The sequence below is a fragment of the Carcharodon carcharias genome, chromosome 3 (genome assembly GCF_017639515.1).
Source record: "Carcharodon carcharias isolate sCarCar2 chromosome 3, sCarCar2.pri, whole genome shotgun sequence".
Lineage (NCBI taxonomy): Eukaryota > Metazoa > Chordata > Chondrichthyes > Lamniformes > Lamnidae > Carcharodon > Carcharodon carcharias.
In genome coordinates, this window is record NC_054469.1 from 138,311,887 (window position 1) to 138,339,049 (window position 27,163).

The 27,163-nt window shown below is 43.0% G+C and overlaps 1 protein-coding gene across 4 annotated transcripts in view; it reads right to left on the reverse strand.

The window, feature by feature from the left end:
• pex1 (peroxisomal biogenesis factor 1) overlaps positions 1–27,163 on the reverse strand; it is an 87,120-nt gene that overhangs the window by 27,758 nt on the left and 32,199 nt on the right. For all 4 annotated transcript variants that reach the window (XM_041183830.1, XM_041183829.1, XM_041183831.1 and 1 more), the window contains 9 exons: positions 25,975–26,071; positions 14,962–15,132; positions 12,778–12,932; positions 11,071–11,260; positions 9,296–9,462; positions 6,833–6,967; positions 2,159–2,223; positions 1,159–1,301; positions 90–193 (listed from right to left, as the gene is read on the reverse strand). In XM_041183830.1, the coding sequence (XP_041039764.1) occupies positions 90–193; positions 1,159–1,301; positions 2,159–2,223; positions 6,833–6,967; positions 9,296–9,462; positions 11,071–11,260; positions 12,778–12,932; positions 14,962–15,132; positions 25,975–26,071 (1,227 nt within the window). The remainder of the gene's footprint in view (positions 1–89; positions 194–1,158; positions 1,302–2,158; positions 2,224–6,832; positions 6,968–9,295; positions 9,463–11,070; positions 11,261–12,777; positions 12,933–14,961; positions 15,133–25,974; positions 26,072–27,163) is intronic.

A 27,163-nucleotide genomic window follows, 5' to 3' on the forward strand; every position in this document is an offset into this window, starting at 1 on the left:
ATCAATAAATAATTAAACCCAAAAAATCTCATTCGTATAAGCAAATTTATTTCACTGACTACACCCTAAATGCCGTACAATCTTAATACCTGATCTGGAGGAGGGCAGTACACAGATTTATCTAGTCGACCTGGCCTCAGTAGAGCAGGATCAATCAAATCCGGCCGACTTGTGGCAGCCAACACATAAACACCTGTAGACAACATTGTTGGGTAATTATTAGATAATTTCTATTTTGGCCTGATCAAAGAAGAAAACTCTTGGAGGTAAGCAGTGTGAATTAATACTATTTTTTGAAAATTCCTCCCCAATTCTCATTTTATAAAGTATCCCAGTTTGAGAGTTCATAATAGCTCAACCAACATTTGCTCAACAAAATAATGAAGAAGGTGTACTTCGACAAGATCTATCACTGACAGCTCACTGCAATTAATCCACTTACTAGTTTTGGTCGTTGAGTTTGAATTCAATTTGAATTCAAAATAAACCAGTATGATTTATTTTTAGACAAAGAGCATATCCATTGACCTACAAAGAGAAGTTCTCAAATTGAAAATAGAGAAAAAACTTGTAATTATATAGTGTCTTTCGCAACCCCGGGACATCCCAGAACACTTTATAGCTAATTATGTGCTTTTGAAATAATGCAGGAAACATGGCAGCCAATAAGCACACACAGTAAGGTAGCAGTGTGATAATAACCAGATAATTTGTTTTTAATGATGTACTTTGAGGGATAAATATTGACCAGGACTTGTTCTTCTTCATAGAGTGCCATGCAATCTTTTCTCATCCAAAAGATGCATCTCCAACACTGGAGCTTCAGTACTACATGAGCGTGCCAGACTAGATTTTTTGCTCAAGTTGGTGATGTGGGACTTGAACCCAGAACTTGACTCTTGAGTGCTTCCACTGAGCCACAGCTGATAACAATCGGCTTCAATCACCAATTCCATTGTGCATTCTAGAGCCTCTGGAAAAGCACCGTCTGGAAAAGCTCCTCCTACAACCCATTATTGAATCTCTTATGCCTAATCTTATCTATGCCCCTTATTCTATGTAGATCCCTCAACTATTGGAAACAATATGTTTCTATCGACCGAGTCCCGTCCTACCATAACTTTAATCTCTATTAAATCACCCCATAATTTACAATACCTTGTAAACCTTCTACTCCATCCAACTGTGTAAGTAGTTGATTAACAACTCTGTCAGTTACACCAGTGTTGTCATGACCACGGCGAGGTGCAATGGAATCAAACTCATCAAAGAAAAGGATGCAAGGTTTAGCTGCCTGTGCCCTGGAGATCGAAATGCATTACACGGAAAGAATTGTGTTATTCTTTAGAATTCACATTTTCTAAAATCACTTTCCAATAACTGACATATTTAATCTATTTGTGACAATTTAGCACTTACAGGAGTGTGGTACATTCAGCCTTGGCACGTAGTTTTTTTTAAAACTTTTTCATTTAACGTGATCAAACACAGCCAGAAAAGTGATATGCTTAGTAAAGCTCCTTCAGGGCACAACAGCAAAGATTTTTCCAGTAACATGACATTTCTAAACATGGTCACATAAAAGCCACTAAGCCACCAGATCAATGGGAACCCCTGTCTGCATCAGCTGGCATCGCAGAACTTCTTCAGTCAGAGCTGAAATCAGTTCATCGCTACCATTGGGTCTGGACCCCGAGGAGAACAGGTTACATAAGACAGAGGTCTGGGCCCTCCAACTTCCTCTGACCCCCGGCCTCTCAATCCCCTTGTCCTTGACCACTCCTCCAGCCCTTTTCCATTTCAGGCTCTATTTCTCAACCCCATTGCAAAGTAGATATGGCAACAAAATCCATCTCTTTGCCCACAATTTCTCTGGACAAAGATTTTGTTCTCTGTGTGTACAGAGATTTCTCAGGATTACAAGAAACCCCTAAGTCAGAAACTAACCTAGAAGCAGAAGCAAAAGGCAGTTCCTGGAATCAAGGATTTTACATAAGCAATTTTCTCTCTCTTTCTCGGTTGATGCAGCCATCATGCCAGAGAAATATGAAATGAAATCTGAAGGCTATAATTTATGAAGGAAAAATATTGGCTTTTGTCACTTCTCTGGAAATCACCAAACTGCAGTAATCAATATAGTTGGTCAGATATAACATACTTGCTGAAAACATCTCGAATTGCCTGTTCGCTTGCACCAATGTATTTACTCAGTAGTTCCGGACCCTGTGGAAGAAAAAGGCTGGAAATCAGTTAAATTATTTTAATTCAGTTAGTTACTTTATACTGTTTAGAACCAAATGTCATGCTGGGTTCTTCACCTTAAAGAAAAGGCAAGCAGATCTCCACATGCACAATGGGGATAATAGAAGAGGAGGAAAGATATTATGGAATTACCTGGAAAAACTCAGCAGGTCTGGCAGCATCGGCGGAGAAGAAAAGAGTTGACGTTTCTTCTTTTCTTCTCCGCCGATGCTGCCAGACCTGCTGAGTTTTTCCAGGTAATTTTTTTTTTGTTTTGGATTTCCAACATCAGCAGTTTTTTTGTTTTTATAAAGATATTATGGGCTGTTCTTCACACATCCAGTCAAATGCTGGTCTTGGCTCAGTGGTAGCACTCTTGTCCTTTGAGTCAGAGGGCTGTTGGATTTAAGTCCAATTCCAAAGAATTTGGGCTGACACTTCAGCGCAGTATTGAGGGAATGCCGCACAATTAGACATGTTAACTTTTGGGTTAGATGTTAAACTGACTTCGCCCTTAGATGGATATAAAGATTTCAGAACACTAAACAAAGAAAAGCATAAGAGTTTTTGCTGATCTCCTAACCAATATTTATGCCCCTAACAACACCACAAAAATAGATAATTATCTCATTGCTTTGTGGGACTGTCCTATTTGCAAATTAGCTTTTGTGTTTCCTACAACAGTGATTACACTTCAAAAGACTTAATTGGCTGTAAAGTGCTTTGGAATGCCCAGGGGTCATGGAAGGTGCTATATAAACAGAAGCTTTTAATCTTAATGGCTGATTATGGAGTACCAATGTCTACGCTAGGAACAGGTCTTCTCCTGCTCCTTGTATTAAAACTTGTATTTAGATACAGGTTCAATAAATGGGAACTGTAGCATAGTGGCAATGTTATTTAAACTAGTTAATCCAAAAACCTACATTAATGCTCCGGAGACAAGCGTTCAAATCACACCATGGCCAATGGGGAAATCTAAATTCAATTAATTAAATAAATCTGGAATAAAAAGTGCTTCTCAGGTATGGTGACCACGAAGCTACCAGATTATTGTAAAAATCTATCTGCTTGATTAATGTCCTTTAGGGAAGGAAATCTGCCATCTTTACCCAATTTGGCCTACACATGACTCCAGACCCCAGTAATGTGGTGGGCTCTTAACTACCCTCTGAAATGGCTGAGAAAACCACTCAGTTGTAGCAAATTGCTACAGAAAAGTCAAATAAAAATAAACAGGTCAGGTCACCCAGTAGCAACTTAGTTATCAGGTATGGAAAAAGCATACCCATCCCCAGTTGGCCCTGCAAAGTCCTCTTCACTAACATCTTGGGGCTTCTGCCAAAATTGGGTGAGTGGTCCCAAAGACTAGTCAAGATGCCTTACAGCCAATGTCCCAGGCTCTTGCATTGCCATCCCTGGGTATGTCCCATCAACAGGGCACACCAACCAGAGGTGGTGGCACAGTGGTATACAGTCAGGATGGAATGGTCCCTGGAGTCTTCAATATTGACTTTGGGTCCCATAAAGTCTCATAGAAGCAGGTCAAACATGAGCAAGGAAACCTTCTTCTAATTTGCATCTACCACTCTCCTGCACTGATGAATCAGTGCTCCTCCATCTAGAACAGCATTTGGGAGAAGCATGGAGGGTAGCAAGGGTGCAGAATATATTCTGGGTAGGGGACTTGAATGTCCAGCACCAGGAGTGATTCGGTAGCATCACTACTGACCGAGTCTTGAAGGACATAGCTGTCAGAAAGAACCTGCTCCAAGTGGTGAGAGAACATGGGGTTGGGGGGAAACCTACTTGACCTCGTTCCCACAATTTTACCTCTTGTAGATGCATCTGTCTATGATTCTATTGACAGGAGTGACCAATGCATTGTCCCTGTGGAGACAAAGTCTCGTCTTCACACTGAGGACACCATCTATTCTGTTATGTGGCATTACCACTGTGCTAAAAGGAATAAATTCAGATCAGGTCTAGCAGCTCAAAACTGGCATCCATGAGGCACTGTGGGCTGTCAATCTATAATCTCATGGACCAGCATAGCCCTCATTGTGCTATTACCATCAAGCCAAAGGATCTACCGAGGTTTAATTACTGTAGAACAGTATGCCAGAAGCAGCACCAGGCATACCTAGAAATGAGGTACAACGCAAGACTACAAGCATAAGAAGCAGCATGCTATAGACAGGGCTAAATGATCTCACAAACACCAGATAAGATCAAAGTTCAAAGTACAGCCACATCCATCTGTGAACAGCGATGGTCAATAAATCAATGGGAAGAGGCAGCTCCATAAAACATTCCCATCCTGAATGATGGCAGAGCCCAGCATGAATGCAAAAGACAAGGCTGAAGCTTTTGCTAGCATCTTCAGTCAGAAGTGTCGAGTGATTGATCCTTCTTGGCCTCCTTCAAGGGTCCCCACCATCACAGATGCCAGCCAATTCGATTTGTTCCATTTGATATTAAGAAATAGGTCCAGCAAAGGCTATGGGCCCTGATAACATTCCCACTATAGTGCTGTAGTGTGGAACATTGCCCAGATATGTCCTGTTCACAAAAAAGGACAAATCAAATCCAGCAAATTACTGTCCCACCAGTCTACTCTTTCAATCGTTAGTAATTCGATGGAAGGTTTTGTTGACAGTACTATAAAGTGGCAATGATTCAGCAATAACCTGCTCACTAACACTCAGTTTGGGTTCTGCCACAGCCACTCAGTTCCAGATCTCTTTACAGTCTTAGTCCAAATATGGACAAAGAGTTGAATTCCAGGTGGGAGTGACTGCCTTTGACATCAAGGCAGCATTTGACCAAGTGTGGTATCAAGGAGCCCTGGTAAAGTTAAATCAATGAGCATCAGAAGAAATTTACCCACTGGCAGGAGTCACTCCTAGCACAAATGAAGATAGTCATGGATGTTGGAGGCCAAACATCTCAGCCCCACAACATTGGTCCACGGGTTCCTCAGGCCAGTGTCCTAGGCCAAAACATCTTCAGCTGCTTCAAAAATGGCATTCCCTCAATCATAAGGTCAGAAGTGGGGATGTTCGCTGATGATTGCACAATGTACAGTTCCACTTGTAACTCCGCAGATAATGAAATGGCCCATGACTACATGCAGCAAGACCTGGACAACATTCAGGTTTGGGCTGATAAGTGGTAAATAATATTCACGCCACATAAGTGTGGGGCAATGACCATCTTCAACGAGGGAGAATCTAACCGTCACCTCTTGACACTCAATGGCATTTCCATCGCTATCCACCATCAACATCCTGAGAGTTACCTTTGGCCAGAAACTTTCTGGACCAGCCTTATAAATACTGTGGCTACAAGAGTACGTCAGAGGCAAGGAATTCTGTGGCAAGTAACTCACCTCCTGATTCCCCAAAGCCCTGTCCATCAAGCACAAATCAGGAGTTTGATGGAATACTCCCTACTTATCTGGATGAGTGTAGCTCCAACACCACTCAAGAAGCTCAACACCATCCAGGACAAAGCAGACAGCTTGATCAGCACCCTATCCATCATTGGCACACAACGGCACCATTTACAAGATGCACTGCAGCAACTCGCCAAGGAACCCTCAATAGCAGCTCCCAAATCCACGACCTCTACCATCTAAAAGAACAAGGACAAACAGATGCATGGGAGCACAACCATCTGCATGTTCCCCTCCACACCACACACCATTCAGATTTGGAACTAAATCGCCATTCCTTCACCAGTGATGGGTCAAAATCTCAGAACTCCCTCCATAACTGCACTGCGGGTGTACCTATATCACAAGGACGGCAGTAGCTGAAGGCGGCGGCTCAACATCATCTTCCCAAAAGCAATTAGGGATGGGCAATAAATGCTGGCCTAGCCAGTGACGCCCACATGCCATGAGCAAATAAAAAAATAAAAATCTGTCCCAGGGCACTTTACAGATGCCTAAAGAGGAAGAGACTAGGTGCATTGACCAGAAGTTTTGTCTAAGGAGTGGGTTTTAAGGACAGTCTTAAAGGAGGAGAGAGATAGAGAGATGGAAGGGTTTTGAGATGGAATTCTAGAGTGCGTACCCATGGTAGCTGAAAACATGGTGGGGAAAATGAAGGAATAATACATAAGAGGTGGGAATCAGTGGTAAGGGTGTTCAGGGAAGGAAGAGGTGTATTGCAGGAGATTATAGGGGTGGGAAGGACAAAGCCATCAAGAGATCTGAACACAAGTAAGTATATTAAATTTAAGGTGTTTAGGGACCTGGATTTCTTAATCAGCACCTTGGGTGGATAGTCAACAATTTAGTTCATCAACTGCAGGTATTCCTCATTCTTTGATTATTGTTAAACTTTGGTTCTTTGTCATTCGATCTGGAAATTAAGTGAGCAACCAAAGAAATATAAAATGTTCTTGGCAAGCGAGAAAAGTGAAAACATCACACTTGATTAAACCACCAATATATGTTCTTTAAAATTATATTAGTGGCAGTAAGAATCAGAAATTTTATGCAAATGAGCACATTATTTCCATGTCCTTGATTTAAAGTCGCTAGCGAGGATGTTCAACTACATTGTAATAACAATGATCATACCTTAATACTAATAAAGTTCAATCCACTTTCTCTGGTGATGACACCTGCTAATAATGTCTTTCCAGTTCCTGGTGCCCCATACAACAGGATTCCAGATCGCTGTCGTATAGGTAGTTTTATAAACAGCTGTGGATACTAAAAGGATAAAATGATACAAGTCATTCTACACGACTCCATAATATTCAAAAGAGCATTACATATTTGTTTCATAGATTTTAATTTATTCATTGCTCTAGGGAAAAAATAAATCTGCATTCTTGCTAAATTATCTTTTCATGCTTGACTGCAAGGCTCAGCAGTTCCTTTGCGAAGTAGGCTACCTAATTCACACTGCACAGATCATAGTCTCGAAATACATTTTTACATGGATGGTTTAATATTCAGTTTGTGCTTTGCTAATCTTTCACTGAATTTTCCCTCCACCTTCAGCAATCACCCTGCAGTTGCTGACATAGAATGGCTCGTGGTCTACCTCAAATTTAAAGTCTCAAATTTAACATTCCCATCTCTGTGTTCAAATCTTTCCATGACATCACCCATCTCTATCTTTGTAAATTCCTCCAGCTCTACAGCCTTCTGAGAACTCTGTGTTCATCCAATTCTGGCCTCTTGGGCATCCCCAACTTTCTTCGCCCCAGCTGGCCCTAAATACTGGATTCCCTCCCTGAATGCCTCCTTCTTTAACCTAAACCTACTTCTTTGATCAAGCCTTTGGTCACCTACCATGTCTTCCTTTCTTGGTTTGGTGTCATTTCATTTTTGCCTGATTCTGCTCCTCTAAAGTGCCTAGGGATGTTTTACTACCTTAAATGTGCTGTATAAATCAATTTATTGCTGCTGTTACCTGAATCTGTTTAAATTAGGAAGTCCTATATTATTCAATTTGGTTTAAAAAAAACAATTTCCAATGTGCTATGAAGTAGAAATTTGGTTATGAAGTTAACAGAACGATTTCATCTTTGATTTTTTTTTTACCTTTAGCTGAAGCACCACAATTTTTTCTGGTCTACACGATTTTATTCCCAATATACTCGCAATTAGCTCAAAGCGTTCAATGTTGAGTAACAGTAAGCAAAACATACCGAGAGAATCGTGGGACAAAGTATACTGATAAACACGTCTCTCAAATTTTCACATCTCTAAGGCAGTACTGTCATAACTCATTATTGCTACTTGCCAAAACTCTCATTCATGCCTTTATCACCTCCAGACTTAACTAATCTGATGTTATCCAGTTTAGCCTTGTAACCTTCATCCTCCATAAACTTCAGCTCATCCATCACCCCTGTGCTCACTGATCTGCATTGGTGCCTGGTCCCACAACACCTCGAAAGGAAGTCTCATCCTCTTGGAAATTCTCATCCTCTGATTGAAATTCCTTCATGAGCTCACCCCTCACTATCTCCAACTCCACTACCCTCTGGAAACTGTGCGTTCCTTGATCCTGGCCTCTTGCACGTCAAAAATCTCTCTGCTCCATCATTAGCAGCCATGCTGTTAGTCACTTAGGGCACAAGTTCCCTACACCTCCACCCCACCTCCCTCTTCTCCTTTGAGACCCAACTTAAAATCCGTCTCGCTGACAAACTTTTGGTTACTCTCTATCTTTGGCTTGGTGTGTGTGTCTTATTGTGGCTGTCAGGCACCTTACAATGTTCTTCTATATTGAAGGTGTTATACCAATGAATGCTGTTTGCTTGAGGAGCAGCACCACAGATTTACACCCTTAAGTATTGCATCCTTAGTGCTCAGTAGAGTAGGAAAATCAGATAAATGAAGTCCTGTCCCTATGTACTCAGTTTAGAAAGGAGATTAATTTGGAACTTTGGTCACACAGCAGAAGTTTTGCTCAGCAGAGGGAGTTGGAGGATGTTATGATGGGCATTTGATAGGAGATCCAGTAAATATCAGTCATTGTAGGAGGGATGTGAATGTGCTTCTTGTGTTCTTCAGGAATGAATAGACAGTGTATGGGGCAGGCATTATGAGGGAATGTATTTCTAGCACAAGTGCCAAGAAATTGCTCTCATTGAAGAGTGAATTTTTCAAACTGTTCACAATAATAGGTGTTGCCCCATTATTTTCAATTAATCATGTGACAGTACCTTCACACTGCAACTAGGCACAGTACATTTTGAAATCTTGAGACTACACATCATTTCAGATATCCATTTATTGATTTCTCTGGGAATATCTAATTTTTCTCTTTCAATTTTCAAAGTTTAGAAAACAACCTTAATGGGTAAGTGATTCAAATGAAATTAAGGTTCTTGGCTTTTGCGTTTCCATGGAATTTAACAGAACAAAACTTTACAATCCACTACCAACCTCCAATTACACAGGAAACACTGCCAGTATTTTTACTTTTGAATACACTACATCAAATATATTCCCCATGCGATATCTTTAGTCTTCCAACATTAAATGAAAAGTATTTCACTGCATAACAGTTTGATCTCATACCTTGACAGATAATTGTATGGTATCCGTAAGAATTTGTTTTACTTCATGTAGCCCTCCCACTTTGTCCCAACCCAAATCTTTTGGTTTGTTTAACTTGGCATTTCTTAGAGAAGTAGGTGTAAATCCCTCGAGAGCCCGCTGGAAGTCCAACGTTGTCAAATGTAGTTCTGCAAATAGAAAAATTACAAAGTGCTTGGTTTTGAATTTCAGAAGCTTAGCATGTAATAGTTTGCCTTTAATTTGGCAAAGAGGGCATGAATTTGCCAATCGATTACTGGTTCTTATTTCCTACTGGATTCAAACCATTTACTACTACCTTTACACATATACTGGAGATGAACTAGCTTTTGTCATGCAATTATTTGCTTAGAAAACTCAGAGTTCAAATTATATTGCTCCCAAGCTGGACATGATTTATTACTTTATGAAACTAAATATAAAATATTAACCCTTTAAGTTTCCATGACAAATTTATCTCACAACAGTACTCTACTCCATTAAAACATTTTTATGACATATGCCATGTTTTGACTCCTGAATGTCAGTCCAAAACATCACATCAAAATTTGACCTGGTTATTTTTAAAAAGTCTTAGAATCCTAGAATGACATCACAGGAGACCATTCAGCCCATTGTGCCCATGCCAGTTCTTTCAAACAGTTACCATTTTATTTCATACATAACCCTACAAAACCCCTTTACACATAGCCCTACAAAGTTTCCCCTTCAAGTATCTACCTAAATATCCTTTTGTAAGTTATTTTTAAATCTGCTTCCAATGCCCTTTCAGGCAATGTATTACAGTTCATAACTTAGTGTTAAAAAAAAGTTAATCTCGCTGCTGGTTCTTTTGCCAATTGCCTTAAATCCATCTCCTCTAGTGACTGACCTTTCTGCGCTGGAAAGGATTCATCCTTATTTACTCTATTAAAACCATTCAGAATTCTGAACAGCTCAATCAAATGGCCCTTTAACCTTTGCTGCTCTAAGGAGGGAAACCCCAGCTTCTCTAATCTCGCCACATAATTGCAGTCCCACACCCATGGTATCATTCTAGCATATCTCTTCTGTGCCCTCTCCAGGGCTTTGATATCCATCCTAAGATGTAGCGCCCAGGATTGGACACAATACTCTAGTTAACTCAGCAAAGACTGAGGGTCAAACCAGGGGCCTTCCTGCCTATAAGGGTCAGTTAGTCAATGCCAGAAGGTTAGGTTAACATAGTTACTAATGATCACTTGGGGAGTGTAACACACAGATGTGTGTGCACAGCTTTAAGCCCAGGTGCTTTCAATGGCTTCAGATGAAACAGTAAATGGAGACACAGAAAGAAATAAAAAGGGAGGAAAGAAGGAAAGAATAAAAACAGAGAGAGGGTAAGAAATTGACAAAAGAGAACACAAGGATTCCAGAGCAACAAGGTTACATGGGCAGTTTTCAATCAAATAGGGACATAGAAATTAATAATTTCCTGTCAAGAAGTAAAGTTGTTACAGGAAGTGCAGGCAGCTATAATTTTTGCAATGTATTATAAATATTCAATGTTCTTAAATACATTGGCTTATGGCTATAATTGGTTAACAAACAAAAAATGACAAAAGATGACAAGACCAGAACCAATTATAATACTTGTACTAGAATTATAGAGAATAAAGATTATAAAGATAGCCAGAAAGGTTTCCAGTTAACTTCATTCTTTATTACAGCAATGTACAGCCTGGTAACTATATTGTCCTTTATGCTATTGCCAGTTAGGTCTGTATTTACAGCCATACCTTGTTCTCTGATGTTTTTACTAGTTAGTACATGTGAGTGCATAGCCCGTTCCATCAATATGACAAAATCTCTTGCTACAAAGCCTTCGGTTGCTTTAGCCAGTCCTTGTAGGTCAATGTTTTGTAATGTCTCCAATGGTATAATGATTTTATTTTGAATTACAGAAGTTAAGAGTTGTACTCGCTGATCCTGGTAACCAAAGAGAAATCTTTGTAATGCATACCTTTCCAAATATTTACTAATTTCAAACATGAACCTTGTAAATTGTACTTCCATGAAATCCAGTGTTTCTTAGCCCAAACCACAAATGTCTAGGAGCCCGATGATAAAGTCTCAAACAGTACAGGTTTTAATTTATGGTTCTACACAAACAGTACCTACTTTAAGGAGAAATGACAGGAATTTATATTTAATTAGGATACAAATTGGGTAAAGGTCTGATATATACAAACTATTAGATTCTATTTCTTTAAAAAGATAAAACTGATGTTAATTATCCTACAGTATTTTGGAGTTACTCCAGTGCCAGTTTACATAACAATTTTGCTTCAGCTCAGAACAGCACCATGATTTTAACAGAATTCATTGCTTTGTACAAAAATGGATGGATTTTCTTTCCTCAAAAAACATTACAGGCAGAAAATAAACCAGTATTTGGCAACATTGAAAAGGAATGGAGACAACAAATAGCCCCTCACCTTCCCCTCCCTTCCAAGTTTCTATTGGCTTTAAAACAGACTAGTGAAGTCTAAGTGGGCATATTCTACACTCCCTCAAATTAGACAAACACAGTTGATTTACTATTTGAGACATCACATAGCTCATCTTCAAAACTTAAAATAGGAACCTGAAATATTAAACATTCAAAACATTAGAATTGGTTTTCCTTCAATTTATAGTATTTTTCAAAATATGTTAATAATTTAACTCTGTTACCAATGATATACTAGTCATCCAAAGATACAGAACATTTATAGAGAAAAATTCAATCCTATGATTCAAATAATAGGGCAGATTTTTTAGGCTGGTGTGCAGGTGCGTGCCCAACCCATTCAGATGCAAAATCGCACTTGATGAGGTCAGACAAGTGTCCCGATGTCATCCCGCATTCAGGCGATATTTCAGTCGGCAGGAGCGTGCGAATGTCGGAAGCACTCCGGCCAACAATTGAGATGACAATTAAAATTATTAAGGTTCCAATTGTCCCCGATCTTTCGTGGTCCATCCAACCTTACAGTTGGCGGACGAGCGAATCTGCCAGACAGACTTTGCATTTTTGATGAAACCTCATCCAAGGGAGGGATGAGGTTTACATTACTAAATAAAACAAAAATTGTATGTGCAGAATTTTCATCACGTATATGTTCAGGTGACTGATTCTGATGTCAGTTGACTGATTTTTTTTCCCCGATTTTAAAATCTTTATTGAAGTGTTTTGAAGTCTTCAGCTCCCTGAGGCAACTCCCTGCCTTCAGGGAGCTTTCAATCAGCGCCCGCCCTCTTACTGCCCCTACCCCAGCAGCGCTGAGTATTTCAGCATGTGCTTCATGCTGGCTGGCCGTTAATTGGCCAGCCAACGTAAAACTGTGGGTGGGGTCTATTCCCCGGCCGCTCCCAGGCCCGTCGATCATGCCCACACTCCGACCTAAAAATCCTGCCCATGATGTCGTGTGAATTGGTTTGAAGTACTTGGGAAGTTGATTTACCTGGTTTGGAAGTGAAATATCCTGAATGCACTGAAATATGTGAGATCCTTCAGCACAAACAAGAGAGGGATGTAGAGTATATTCAGAAATGCTGGTGGCTATCAATGCAATAAGAGTCGCTTGTGAAACTGCCACAGCAATCAAATTCTTCAAAACTGAAATACAGGGATTGCACAGGTCACCATGTTAGTAATGCAGTTAAATAAAAATAAAATAATTCACTGCGTTTCCCAACATGTAGTATTATGCTTTTGTATTCTGAATGATTAGCTAACAGAATCATTTAAGGTATTCAAGGTCATCCAGCGTATTGCACATTTTACATAGCAACCAAAGAATATATTCTCCAATCAATCACAATTAAAATGTAAATTAAATCTTACTACTCAGGATGTTTTTTATAATTATATAGTAGTTCAAATATTCAAATATATTATCATATGTTGCCCAATTTGTTTTTCTAATTTGTTTCTAACACTGACCAGTTTCAGAAGATTCTATAACAGTCAAAAAACTTATGCATGCTCAGGGGAGTGAAATAGAAATTAAATTTGCTCTATCGTCTCAGTCCAGTAAAGAGGAACCAATTTACAGTATTTGTATTCCATCCACGATAGCAACTCCAAATTTAGCAACAAATGTAATGGCAGCAGCAATGATCCTTCTACACCAAGGCCAGGATTTTACCTTCAGCGTGTGGGCACACGCCCGACACGCCCAAACGTAATATGACGCGCGATGATGTCGGGCATGGGTCCTGATGTCATCGCGCATTTGCGCGATATTTTGTTCAGCAGGCATGCACCAGAGTTGGCTGCATGCCTGCCGATAATTGAAAGGCCTATTAAGGCCATTAACAAAGTAATTAACCTGAAGCTTACGCTGCTGTACAAACTAACGGCTGGCAGACAGGCGAAAAGGCCAAGCAGCCTTTACATTTTTTAGGAAACCTCATCCACGAGCGGGATGAGGTTTCCTAAAACTAATACAAATTATATAAAAACTTTATTTTGGAATTAAAAACATGTCCCATCTAATGTGATGCAGCTCCATGCCTCAGGGAGATTGAAGCGCTCTTTCATGTGCATGCGCAAACTGTGTGCTAGGCTCGGCTCTCCCTCCTCCCCCGGCCGCACAGGTAGCGCTCAGCATGCCGCTCGCGATCCACGCAGGGCGGGCCTTAACTGGTCTGTCCCCATGAAATTACAGAGCAGAGCCAATCATGGGCGGCAGTCAGCTTCCCAACCGCCCACGCTGCTTCCACCAAGCCCGCCCAACGAAGGTAAAATTATACTGGCAATAGCATAATATTTGCTAGTTAAGACTCTTTTAAAAAAAATTCGCTTGCACAAACATGCACAAGCAGTTATTTTAAAAGTTGCTTTATGTGCTACAGAAGTCATCCCCAAAACAAGACAGTGCAATTTCTACAGTAGTGAGAACTAGGTAGTCTTCCCCAAAATATACCACGATACCACATCATATAATGTTAGGATGTAGACAATTATCTGCAATCAGAGCAGAGTATCTGGTATCATGTACTTGAGAGAGGAGCTATGAAAGAAAATATCCTCAAGCTTCCTCTTCCTGATCTCAGTTGAAAAAGGCATAGTATAGGGCAAGTCAGCTTGCTCAGATCTTTTGCACTTCCTAGTGGCTGGCTTAAGGGTAGCAGAGATAAAGTACTCAAATAAACAGCTAACAAAAAGCTGACTCGTATACCAACAGTATTTTTTGGGGAAACAATAACAAATCTTTATATAATTACATTCTTAACATGCTCCAAAAATTAAACTGCCCATACCAGAGGGACATTGCAAGGGTTTTCCAATTATCTTAATTTTAAATAAGAAAATACATATCAACCAAGCTGCTCAAGTTATACTGTCCGGTTGTGTACAATGCATAAGGAAGGCATCCATCTCTCCAATACAGAATATCCAAACTTAAACCGCTGTTGTTGGGTTTCCAATGTTCTACGCCCATATTGACTACCAATGATTCTAGTAAATCTGATTGCTGTGAGATATAAGTATTATATCACTTTTTCTGTGCTCAAGTGAATCAGACAATTTATTTTCAACAAATCATTAGCGCGTTGGAGTTTTGGAGAAATATCACTCCATTTAAAATTATTGACCTGTTACTGATACGCAATAAAAATTTTTAAATCAAAGCAATTACTTTGAGAAAGCTGCTTGCTAAGAATAGCCTCGGCACTATGTTCATGTTCTGGAGTAGAGACAGCTCCAGCAATATGATCCAAGTCATCCAAAAGAACAATAGAAGGCTGTCTCCACGCTGCCTCTGTGAAAGCATCTTCCCATTTCTTACGGATATTTTCAGCCCTTTTACCTAGATATTAAAATAAATTAAATAAATTAACACAATTTATAATCATAATTACACACAAATCAGTCTTCTTTCAACATATATGTCCAAAACATAATCTTTAATTCAATTTCTTTAAGCATAATGTTAAGCATAATTAACTTAATGTTGAAGATTTTTTTTAAAAAAAGCAACATTTGACAGTTTTCTATACATTCTCGCTATTTGAACCCACCTTAATGAAAATAAAGCCTCAGGCAAAAGAACAGAAGGCACTGTTCCAGATGATTCATACAGTGAGTCATGAGAATATAGAATTAATCAAGCAAGTTACTCATGCAAACACAAACAAAATATTTTTGCTACATTGAACAAACAACAAGATATTTATTTAAAACAAAAACAGAATTACCTGGAAAAACTCAGCAGGTCTGGCAGCATCGGCGGAGAAGAAAAGAGTTGACGTTTCGAGTCCTCATGACCCTTCGACAGAACTTGAGTTCAAGTCCAAGAAAGAGTTGAAATATAAGCTGGTTTAAGGTGCGTGTGGGGGGGAGAGTGGGAGAGAGAGAGAAGTGGAAGGGGTTGGTGTGGTTGTAGGGATAAACAAGCAGTGATAGAAGCAGATCATCAAAAGATGTCACAAACAACAGAACAAAAGAACACATAGGTGTTAAATTGGTGATATTATCTAAATGAATGTGCTAATTAAGAATGGATGGTAGGGCACTCAAGGTATAGCTCTAGTGGGGGTGGGGAGAGCATAAAAGATTTAAAAATATTTAAAAATAATGGAAATAGGTGGGAAGAGAAAAATCTATATAATTTATTGGAAAAAAAAACAAAAGGAAGGGGGAAACAGAAAGGGGGTGGGAATGGAGGAGGGAGCTCAAGACCTAAAGTTGTTGAATTCAATATTCAGTCTGGAAGGCTGTAAAGTGCCTAGTCGGAAGATGAGGTGTTGTTCCTCCAGTTTGCGTTGGGCTTCACTGGAACAATGCAGCAAGCCAAGGACAGACATGTGGACAAGAGAGAAGGGTGGAGTGTTAAAATGGCAAGCAACAGGGAGGTTTGGGTCATTCTTGCGGACAGACCGCAGGTGTTCTGCAAAGCGGTCGCCCAGTTTACGTTTGGTCTCTCCAATGTAGAGGAGACCACATTGGGAGCAACGAATGCAGTAGTCTAAGTTGGGGGAAATGCAAGTGAAATGCTGCTTCACTTGAAAGGAGTGTTTGGGCCCTTGGACGGTGAGGAGAGAGGAAGTGAAGGGGCAGGTGTTGCATCTTTTGCATGGGCATGGGGTGGTGCCATAGGAGGGGTTTGAGGAGTAGGGGGTGATGGAGGAGTGGACCAGGGTGTCCCGGAGGGAACGATCCCTACGGAATGCCGATAGGGGGGGTGAAGGGAAGATGTGTTTGGTATAGTGCTGGAGTTGGCGGAAATGGCAGAGGATGATCTTTTGAATGCGGAGGCTGGTGGGGTGATAAGTGAGGACAAGGGGGACCCTATCATGTTTCTGGGAGGGAGGAGAAGGCGTGAGGGCAGATGCGCGGGAGATGGGCCGGACACGGTTGAGGGCCCTGTCAACGACCGTGGGTGGAAAACCTCGGTTAAGGAAGAAGGAGGACATGTCAGAGGAACTGTTTTTGAAGGTAGCATCATCGGAACAGATGCAACGGAGGCGAAGGAACTGAGAGAATGGGATGGAGTCCTTACAGGAAGCGGGGTGTGAGGAGCTGTAGTCAAGGTAGCTGTGGGAGTCGGTGGGTTTGTAATGGATATTGATGGACAGTCTATCACCAGAGATTGAGACAGAGAGGTCAAGGAAGGGAAGGGAAGTGTCAGAGATGGACCACGTGAAAATGATGGAGGGGTGGAGATTGGAAGCAAAATTAATAAATTTTTCCAAGTCCTGACAAGAGCATGAAGCAGCACCGAAGTAATCATCGATGTACCGGAGAAAGAGTTGTGGAAGGGGGCCGGAGTAGGACTGGAACAAGGAATGTTCCACATACCCCATAAAGAGACAGGCATAGCTGGGGCCCATGCGGGTACCCATAGCCACACCTTTTATTTGGAGGAAATGAGAGGAGTTGAAGGAGAAATTGTTCAGTGTGAGAACAAGTTCAGCCAGACGGAGGAGAGTAGTGGTGGATGGGGATTGTTCGGGCCTCTGTTCGAGGAAGAAGCTAAGGGCCCTCAGACCATCCTGGTGGGGGATGGAGGTGTAGAGGGATTGGACGTCCATGGTGAAGAGGAAGCGGTTGGGGCCAGGGAACTGGAAATTGTTGATGTGATGTAAGGTGTCAGAGGAATCACGGATGTAGGTGGGAAGGGACTGGACAAGGGGAGAGAGAAGGGAGTCAAGATAATGAGAAATGAGTTCTGTGGGGCAGGAGCAAGCTGAGACGATCGGTCTACCGGGGCAGTTCTGTTTGTGGATTTTGGATAGGAGATTTATTTAGCTCCTTTAATGTAGAACAACATCCCGAGGTGTTTCAGAGATGCATTCAGACTAAAGTCATAGATGAGCCTTAAGGAAGGTCTTCAAAGCAGAAGAAAGGAAGTGGAGAGGCAGAGGACTTTAAGGAGCATATGCCAGACTTTGGGCATTGATGGTTGAAGGCATAGTCACCAATGGTAGGGGAAAGGGAAGGCCATTAGAGGCCAGAGTCAGAAGAAAAAAGGAATGACTGATCAGGACTTGGCGGTGGATAGCAGTCAGCAAGTTTACGATGAGCTGAAGTTTATGGAAGGTGAAGAATGGAGTCTAGGAGACTGGTGGGAAAGCATTGGAATAGTTGAGTCTGGAGGCGTAAAAGGCATGGATGAAAACTTCAGCAGCAAGTAGTCTGAGTTAGAGTTTGAGGCAGGGAATGTTAGAGGGAGAAGCAGGTAGTTTTTTTATGATAGAAAAGATATTAGTCGAAAGTTGAGCTCCGAATTGAATAGGAAGGATGGAATCAGTAACAAGGATATGAAGTTTGCCACAGGAGCTGAAGACAATAGCTTTGATCTTCTCAAAGTTTAAATGGAGGAGATTGTGGTTTATCCAAGATTGGATGTCAGACAAGCTGCCTAAAAACAGAGACAGGGGAAGGTTGGATGTCGGACTAATTGCCTAACAGCATAGAAATAGGGGCTGGGATTTTCCATGCCCATTGGCATTGGGCATGCTCGGTGGAGTGAATGCTCAGTATGGCACGACTGATTTCATGATAGCATGAAACCAGCTCGTGATCATCTGCTCAGCTCGCCAATAGTGGGCTGCGTTTCCTGCCATCGGAGGTCGGGAACCTCATTGTAATACATCTAAATATCATTATTAAGCCAGCCCGCCAGAATCGTGTGTGTTTCCCTCCCACCCACCCATGCGATCGCCTGTCCATGTCAGCAGGAAAGCACGCCAACATGTTTCAAAATAGCATATAAAAGATGTGCACTTGGCAGGCTGCATTTTGAGGGGAACTCGGAGGCAAGTACACAGTAATGTTTGTGCAGCCTCCAGCTCCCAGGGCAGACAGGGTGCAAGAGTGATTGGATTCACCCAGAACTCGGGTTTCCCAAAAGTGCTGGGTGTGATCAACTGCACTCATGTGGCGCTCAGATCTCTGTCACAACACACGATGAACTACATCAACCGCAAGGGATTCCACTCACTGAATGTGCAGCTGGTGTGCGACCACCAGAAATGCATCCTGCAGGTGTGTGCAAATATTCCCGGGAGTGTGCACAGCTTGAGAAATGTTGGGGTGCAGGTCAATGGCAGCTCTGCCATTGAGGCAACTTGTGGGGGGAGGGCAAGGGCATCCCTGCCATTGAATATAATGCCTTGTGGGAGGGGGTGGGTGGGTAGGGAGGTCGAGGGAAGCAGCCATGCTTTAGGGAAACCTGTATAAAGTGACCATTCCTCTGCAGCTAAGACAGTTCAGGCACAGCCACATTGATATGAATGGATAAAAGCAAAATACTCTGGATGCTGGAAATCTGAAATAAAAATAGAAAATGCTGGAAAAACTCAGGTATTGATATGATTGGTCTCAGGTTTCCAGCTTATGTGCCACACAAGCAATGCAGAGGAATCAAAGTGCCACCAAGTGCTCCAAAGCACCCTGCCCCCCTACCCCCCACGCCCCAGCACAGACTGCAAAGTCATGAGCGTTTTAGTGGACTGCAGAACAGTTGGATGACTAGGCATGTTGTACAATCTCCTCGCTAAAGCTGGCCATGGAGCAGTCACTGCTGGAGGCGCTTACAGCACCTTGCAATGTCAGCATCCCGGTTTGGACCAGTCTCCCTTATGGTTCAAGCTAACAGTACAGCCTTGCAGCGTGGGTTAGGAGAATGCCTGCACTGAGCTGAGAGCACAGCTGCCACCAATCAGTTGAGTGGAGTGGGGTAGAGGTGGGTGGGGTTTCGGGCCACCACACAGACCAATCTCTGGCCATCCAAGTGGTGGCCAGCACTTTCCAGGTAGTATTAAGGGGCCTTCACATTTAACCAGGACAGGTTCTTAGTACACCTATGCTAACCCGCATGTCTCTGTTGTTCATCCTGCATGTGGTGTACAGGAGGATCATGGAGCCTAGTGAACTAGCTGTATGACTGATGGCCCACAGAGAGTGAGGACAATGGAGGAGAGAGCAACTGAGGCTCCTGGTTGCGCAGAGGGAGGAACAGCAACCTCAGGAAGAAGGGGCGGCTGGGGCTCCCGCACACTCCACCAAAACGCGACAGCGAGCCATCAATGGTTGGCACCTAGCGACACACAGGGTCTATAGACACCGCCTTTCATTCTTGCAGAAGACCGAGAACCAGTATCGCTGAAGACTGCGCATGTCTAGAGAACTGGTTGGCCACATCTGCCAGCTACTGCAAGATTTGGCGCCATGGTGACATGGAGGGCATCCGCTGCTAGTGACCATGAAAGTGACCGCGGTGCACAATTTCCATGCCGGTGGCTCCTGTCAGGGCTCCACTGGTGATCTCTGTGAGATATCACATGCCTCCACCCACAAATGCATCCAGTGAGGTCATGGATGTCATCTTTGCAAGGGCATACAACTTTGTGCATTTCGCTGCATCCAGGATAGCCAGGATGCAAGAACGATTAGATTTGCCCAGATTTCAGGTTTCCCACAGGTACGATCAACTGGTGGCGCCCAGATCTCCGTCACAACATGCAGTCGACTACATCAACTGCAAGAGATTCCACTCTGAATGTGTAGCTGGTGTGCGACTACCAGAAATGCTTCCTGCAGATGTGCACACAGTTTCCAGGGATGTGCACAACTTTTACATCCTCAGTTGGTCACAGATCCCAAAAGTCTTCCAGGGTCCAAAGAAGCTGCAGGGGTGGCTCCTCAGGGAAAAGGGCTACCCGCAGAGGCCATAGCTGATGATACCCAAACGGCGACCTCAGACTGCACCAGAGGGACGCTATAATAAGGCTCATGCTGCAGCTTGCAACTTGGTGGAGCAAACCATCGGGGTGCTGAAGATGAGGTTGCCTGGACCAGTCTGGTGGAGCCCTGCACTACAGTCCACATAGGGTGTCACGCATCGTCGTTTTCTACTACGCCCTTTACAACCTGGCACTGCAACGGGGAGATGAGCTGGCTGAGAAGGTGGAGCAGCTGGAGGTTTCCTCTTATGAGGAGGACACCGACAGGGGTGAGGAGATCCTCAAAGGTGACGTTGATGGGGATGAGGCTCTCACACTGGCTAGACAAGGCAGGCACGGTCGGGAGACCCTCATAGCTGCTAGATTTGTGGAGGATGATGACGACATACAATGAGGTAACCCCACAGATCCTCACATTTGTGAATGTTTCACTCCAGTCTGGCTTATGGCAGCGCAAATACCCTCTGTGAGAATGCTCCTGTCATGGAGACGCAGTGGAAGCCCTAATAGTCGTTCGATTGCAGGAGGATGATGACAACATGCTGTGAGGACACTCCATAGATCTTCACATAGGAATCAGACATTCTCAGAGGCTATCTGGCCACGGGCAGCTCGCTTGCACTCTGTAATCAGGGTCATATCACAGAAACGCAATCATGAAATTTTAGCAGTATCTGATCCTTTGTGCGCCTTTAGCATCTGAGCCCTTCAAGAACACAGCATCACTGGTCACAGATGCTGAAGAGATTGTAGCCAGACCCACTTTAAAAAGCACACGGAGAGAATGACGGAACTCGGTGGTAATGTGTCCAGGACCATCACTTTGGTCCAAAGGCTGCACAGGGAAGAGGCCCTTATCTTACGCAGAAAGATTTCACATCTGAATGACAAGAATACTGCTCATCAGAACAAGGAGCCATAGGCAGGGTGACATTCTTGGGAGTTTATTGACAATGGTGATCAGTATGTACAAGTGATTAACACCCATGCCCAGGCTGTGCAACTAATTCTTAACTTTCCTAATCCTGCCACTACATCTTGATGCTCCCCCAGACATCCACAGAGGAGGTGGATTTGCTGACTGTGACGCCCTGTCTGTGATGACCTTGGCGGGTGTCCCCTGAAAGGCCGAGATTTGGAGGGCCCCGGCCTTTCGAGGTCCTGCTGTGGCAATGGCACCCTCCTCTTCCTGTGGATCTGCAGCCACTGAGATCATAGGAAGAGAGGATTCGGATGGGCCAGACACTCCCAGATGAATGGCCCTGGGGCGTGCACCTGCTGATCCTCCTTCCTATGGATGCCTGACAGCCCCTGGCTGACTCCTTGAGGAGAAGGGGTAGCTGGAGTAAGATCGAGCTGCCAGGCACCCCTCTCATGTACACCCTGTTGAAGGCCAACTATGGCATTAGCGATGGAGTTGAGCCTATGCAGCAGTGCAGGACCAATGTCCTTGACCAAGGTCTCCATGGCGGCCGCCATCCTACCAGAGTTGATCTTGGTGCGTTGGCATTCTGGCGCTATCATCTGAGTGAAGGCGGAAAGACTCCTCCATCATGCCTTGCAATCTGAGGAGTGCAGCGGACATCCCTTCTTGATGTTCCTGAGCTTGCCTTTGCAGCTCCAGCAACTGTGACATGACCGAGTCCAGAGGCACATCATCTGACTCTCTCAGCAAATTTCTGACCTCCAGCAGTCCTCCAAGTGCTGGACACCAGGGAAGTTCCTGCCGCCACCTGCTGTGGATCAGACAGTGCTCACCAGGTTGTAATCCCGAGGCTATTCTAAAGCTAGGTCCCACCGAGGTGTGTGTCTCTACGCTGGTGGAGGGTGTGGGTGAGTGCTGTGATGGGACTTCAAGGATGGTGCCACCAAATTCCTCTTCAGAGGTTTCTTGGGGGCTTGACTGGAGGCCCTGGGTCATGGACTCCATCAGCTATTTTCCAGATGTGCCTGTTGATTCAAGGGGAGATAATTAGTGTATGGCCATGGCTTGCAAAACAGAACACATCACTCACAACACAGTTTTCTGATGGGTGTTGCACTGCTGGACCCCCATTTGGTAGAGCACCATCGAAGTCACCATCATCACAGGACTGGTCCAGACCGTCACCAGTCAACTGGATGGCTCTGTTTTCCAAGTCCATGAGGACTTGAATTCAGGCATTCCTCCACCGGTCTGCAACCTCTCCCTGTTGTTGTGCGCCAGCTTGTCCTGCATGAATAGAGATGGAGAAAGTGTGGAAGCCTGCCAGGCCAAGTAAGTATGCCTGGTCTGTGTGGGTGGTGAGTAGACCCATGGATGGGATGAGGACAATGATGGAGAGTGTGAGAGAATGAATGGATATGTCCCTTGAGCTGGCAGTGAGTGAGTGCCCTGTGGATGTATGATGGGTTTGTGAGTGTGTGAGTTGAGAGTAACGAAAAGAGTGCCTTACCCTGGCGGAACAGAGGAAATCATTCATCCCCTTGCGGCATTGGGTGGCTGCCTGATTGGTCATGCCGCTGCCCATCCTGAGGCCAGAGCTGGGGTAGAAGACATCCCGGTGGAACTCCACAGCATCCAAAAGGCATTCCAGTGACACGTTGCTAAATCTGGGGGCCTGCAGTCTTTTTGCCTTTTGTGGACATCTTCCCTATATCGGTCGTGGGCTGGAAGCACTGAGATATGTGCGCGCAGCTGGACTTTAAATATAGCACCCAGCGTGATGAAGTGGCAAAGTGATGGTGGGCGGGCGAATGAGAGCTCATCCACCATGGAAACATCGTTTTACTCACCCACTACAGCACTCAGTGCAAATCCGGGACAATTCTGTCCAGGAAGGTTGAGAGGGGTGATGGGAAAAGTGGAGCTGGCTGCCATCAGCATACACGCGGAACCAGGCCTGATGTCTACAAATGATGTTGCCAAGAGGTAGAATGTAGGTCAGGATGAGTAGGGGACCAAGAATCGATTCTTGGGGAACTCCAGTTGTAACAGCGCAGGGGCAGGAATAGAAACCACTGTGGAGATGTTCTGGATTGGTAAGAATCATGAGGTCCTAGCATCTCACTTAACACAATAAATGGTTAATTGAATCAATTATTGCTAATATTTAATATATAATTTAATATTAATTTATCATAGCTGAGGTGGGACATTGTGTATGGTTGTATGGTCTCAGTTTCTCTGAATCTATTCTATGCCCCAGTGCTCTGGTGAGATTCTGGTACTCGGGCCCATTTATTCCACTGTTCTGTAATTGATGCAATTTCAGTTCCCACAGTACACAGCAGGTTGTTGACAGATTGAAAGTGATGATTCTAACAGTAAAGATTTGGAGAAAATTCAGGACAATAATTCCGAGACTAATCCTTAAAATTCTGACATAACTCTCTGAACTATTTTCTCCACAATGGAGCATAAACTCCACTGTCCTTCCCTGTTAAAGAGTAAATCCGCATGTGTCACTGATTTGGAGATTGTCAAAGATGTTGGTTAAACCATATTCAGAATACTGCATCCACTTTCGATCCCCTAATATGATGGAGAATATAAAGACTTGAGAAATTTCACAGGAGAAGCATTGGGATGATTTCCATATTTTGATATGCAGATGAGCTTAAAAAGCTAGGCATATTCATTTAGAGAAGCACAGAAGTCAAGGTTATTTGATAGAGGTATATAAAATATTTAAAGGGCTAGATTGTGTTTCTATTGATTGTTTGGGGGAGACCAGGGATCATGCGTATAAGTTAAGCACATCTAGGGCTGGATTAGATGTTAGATGGTTCTTCTTTCCCATGAGGATAACAGACCTGTGGAATAAGTTGCTTGTGCAGCAGAAACTCCAAAAGTGAACTGGACCAGTTCCTGCATGGAGCAGAGGGTCATGTCTTGTTTTTGCATCCACCAGGAAATTAAATGGATGAAGGTGCATTGGCTGTGTCTACTCATGATGTTTCAGATATTATGACTGAATGCAGAAGGCTTGATGAACCAGATAGTCTTTTCTTGCCTATCATTTTCATATCTTAGTATGTTTGTTCCCTACCCTAATAAATGTGGGTTTTCTCCACCTAATGGAAAGCAAATTCCTCCTCTCCATCCACTGAGAAACAACTCATGGTATATCCAGCGGCCAAAACCTACTCTCCTGAAATTTAATTGGGCCTACTGCAGCTTCCCCTTTCACCCATCATCATCTTTTCATTCATCCCCCCACACCGTCAGCTATGATCTTATTGAATGGCAGAGTCAGCTGCTCCTGCGCCTATTTCTTATGTCAAGATATAGGCCTTGATCCATGGCATGCACCCATGCATTATTTTTTGTTGCTTCCTCCTCTCTATCCATCTTCTTTGGTACTTTCTGCTTACCGCCTCTCATTTGACCACACTCCTATTCCAACACCAGCCCTCCCAGCCTGAATCCAGTTATTCAACTGTCTTCAAATATATTTGACTTTATAACAACAACAATATACATTTGCTTAGTGTCTTTAATGTTATAAACGATCCAAAAGTCTGTCACACAAGTGTTAGCAAACAAAATTTGAAACCAAGCCACATAGTGGATGTTACCACAGATGACCAAATGTTTGGTCGAAAAGAAAGCAGTTTGAAATTTGATGCCTACCTGGAAATCCTACCACTGGAGACAGAAGTGGGAGGTGACCCCACTTCAGCGTGTGGCAAACTTGGGCAGCATATTGCTGCCATCCAAATATGGATGGAGGCCTGCTCCCCAAGAGGTAATGGCCCAATCAGAGGACCAACAGCTCAGCAGTACTACCGCTAGTGGTGGCCATCGCTGAGGCTGCTGTTCCAGGATGAGGGCAGCTCAATGCTGAGGCAGCCTCGAAGAACTGGTCAGTGTCTGGGGGAAGCCCAAGCCCGACAGCTAAACCCCTGACCATCAGTGAGATGGTGGTGGTGGTGGTGGTGGTGGTGGGGTGGGGGGATGGTGGTGGTGGAATAGTCGTGGTGCAGGGGTCCCTCGTGCAACTGAACACATGTCCAGCTGTGAGGGTTTAAGAAAGGGCATCAACAGGACCAGCAAAGTCCAAAATGCCAGGTCAGGCAACTTGCCAATGTTGCAAGCTATCAGATGTCACAATCTGCCCATTTTGGATTATTTTGGTGCATGAACAGGATACCAATGCTTCCACCTTTCAAAACATGGCCATAAATGATTGGAAGTAAACCATCCCTGCTATTTATTTTTGTCACCCAGCTGCAGTTATGCCAAAACCAGAGGTGATACGGAGCCAAATTTTGAGGCCCTAATTTTTAAAAAGTGAAATGTCTTCATGGCTAGAGTTTAAGGCCATTATTTTCCAATTTCAATCAGAAATATTTTGAAGCACACTTTGTATCTTTAGAAGAGCCTACTAAGATTACTTTTTTCTATCGAATATGCAAACATTTAATCATTTGTTGCTATTAGTCTCATCACGGGCACTGTAATTCTAAGTTATTCTTACCTCGCAAGGTTTTACAGTCAATAATTTCCACATGTGCTTCCAGTTTATCTGATGCCTCTCTGCAAATGGCTTTTGCTAAAGTAGTTTTTCCACTGCCCTATAAAAGTTAAATTTCCAATACCATATATTAACTTTTATAAATGACAGAGATTATGAACACATTTCTTTTTCCAAGATGCTTAATTACTTATTAACAACAAAAATGCATAAACATCCACTTCATGGACGTTTTCTTTGAAGATATTTATTCTGTTTGACTGTTCATCAAAGAGATTCCCCAATCCTTAGCAAGCAGATGAACCATGTAGATCAGGAAGGCCTTAGGCCTGAGGAAGGTGAAACTTAAGATGTGTTTGTAATAGCGTTAATGGTCATAGGACTCCAACTCCCAATATTCAGGTTTTGCACAGCCAGTGAAGAAAAAGAAAATTGCTACCTTCATTTCGTCTGCATTCAGCCTGCCTACCTTGAAGACCTAGGTAAGATTTTTTTTTCATTTGCCCTATTTAGCCTTTTAGAGAATCCCTATAGGCTATTTACTGTGCTTTTTCAGCCATGAAGTAGCAAGTTCCATAAACAAAAGCTATAAAGAGTGTAGGGTAAGGATGGAGAGGAATGATTGGAGGCAGGGGTGCAAGGGATGAAAAGGGTAAACAGAGAATACAAAACATTAGATTACAACAGTAAACTAGAAATCACCTCTACAGAGTCCCTGAAAAAGATCAACAATTACAGTCTAAATAATCAATGAAGCTACAGCCTACAAGTGTGCAACTGCTGCCTATGTAGCTGTCCTACTGACTAACCCTTGGGAAGGTTCTAGAATCAGCTTAATTTGAAAATTATGGATGAGTTTAGTTGTTAGCAACATTCCGTTTGGGAACTCATGGGACACAGTATATTTATACTGTTACAGAATTTTAAAGCCTTCAGCCACTTAAAGAACTATTATCACTAAACTGGTCTTTTGAGAGCAGTATGAAAATTCTTTGTAGATTTCTTCTTGCTTGAGACCATTGCTGCGTCATCATAGGTCTGTAAGTTTTCAAAGGCAACAATACAAGTAAAGAGAGAGGAAAGGAAGGCTCTGGTTGGGACTGAATTAAAAACAACCAGAAAAGAAGTGCTGAACCGCAGGGAAGCTGGTGGCGAAGGCAGTCAGCTTCAGCAGCACAACTCCATGCCTGAT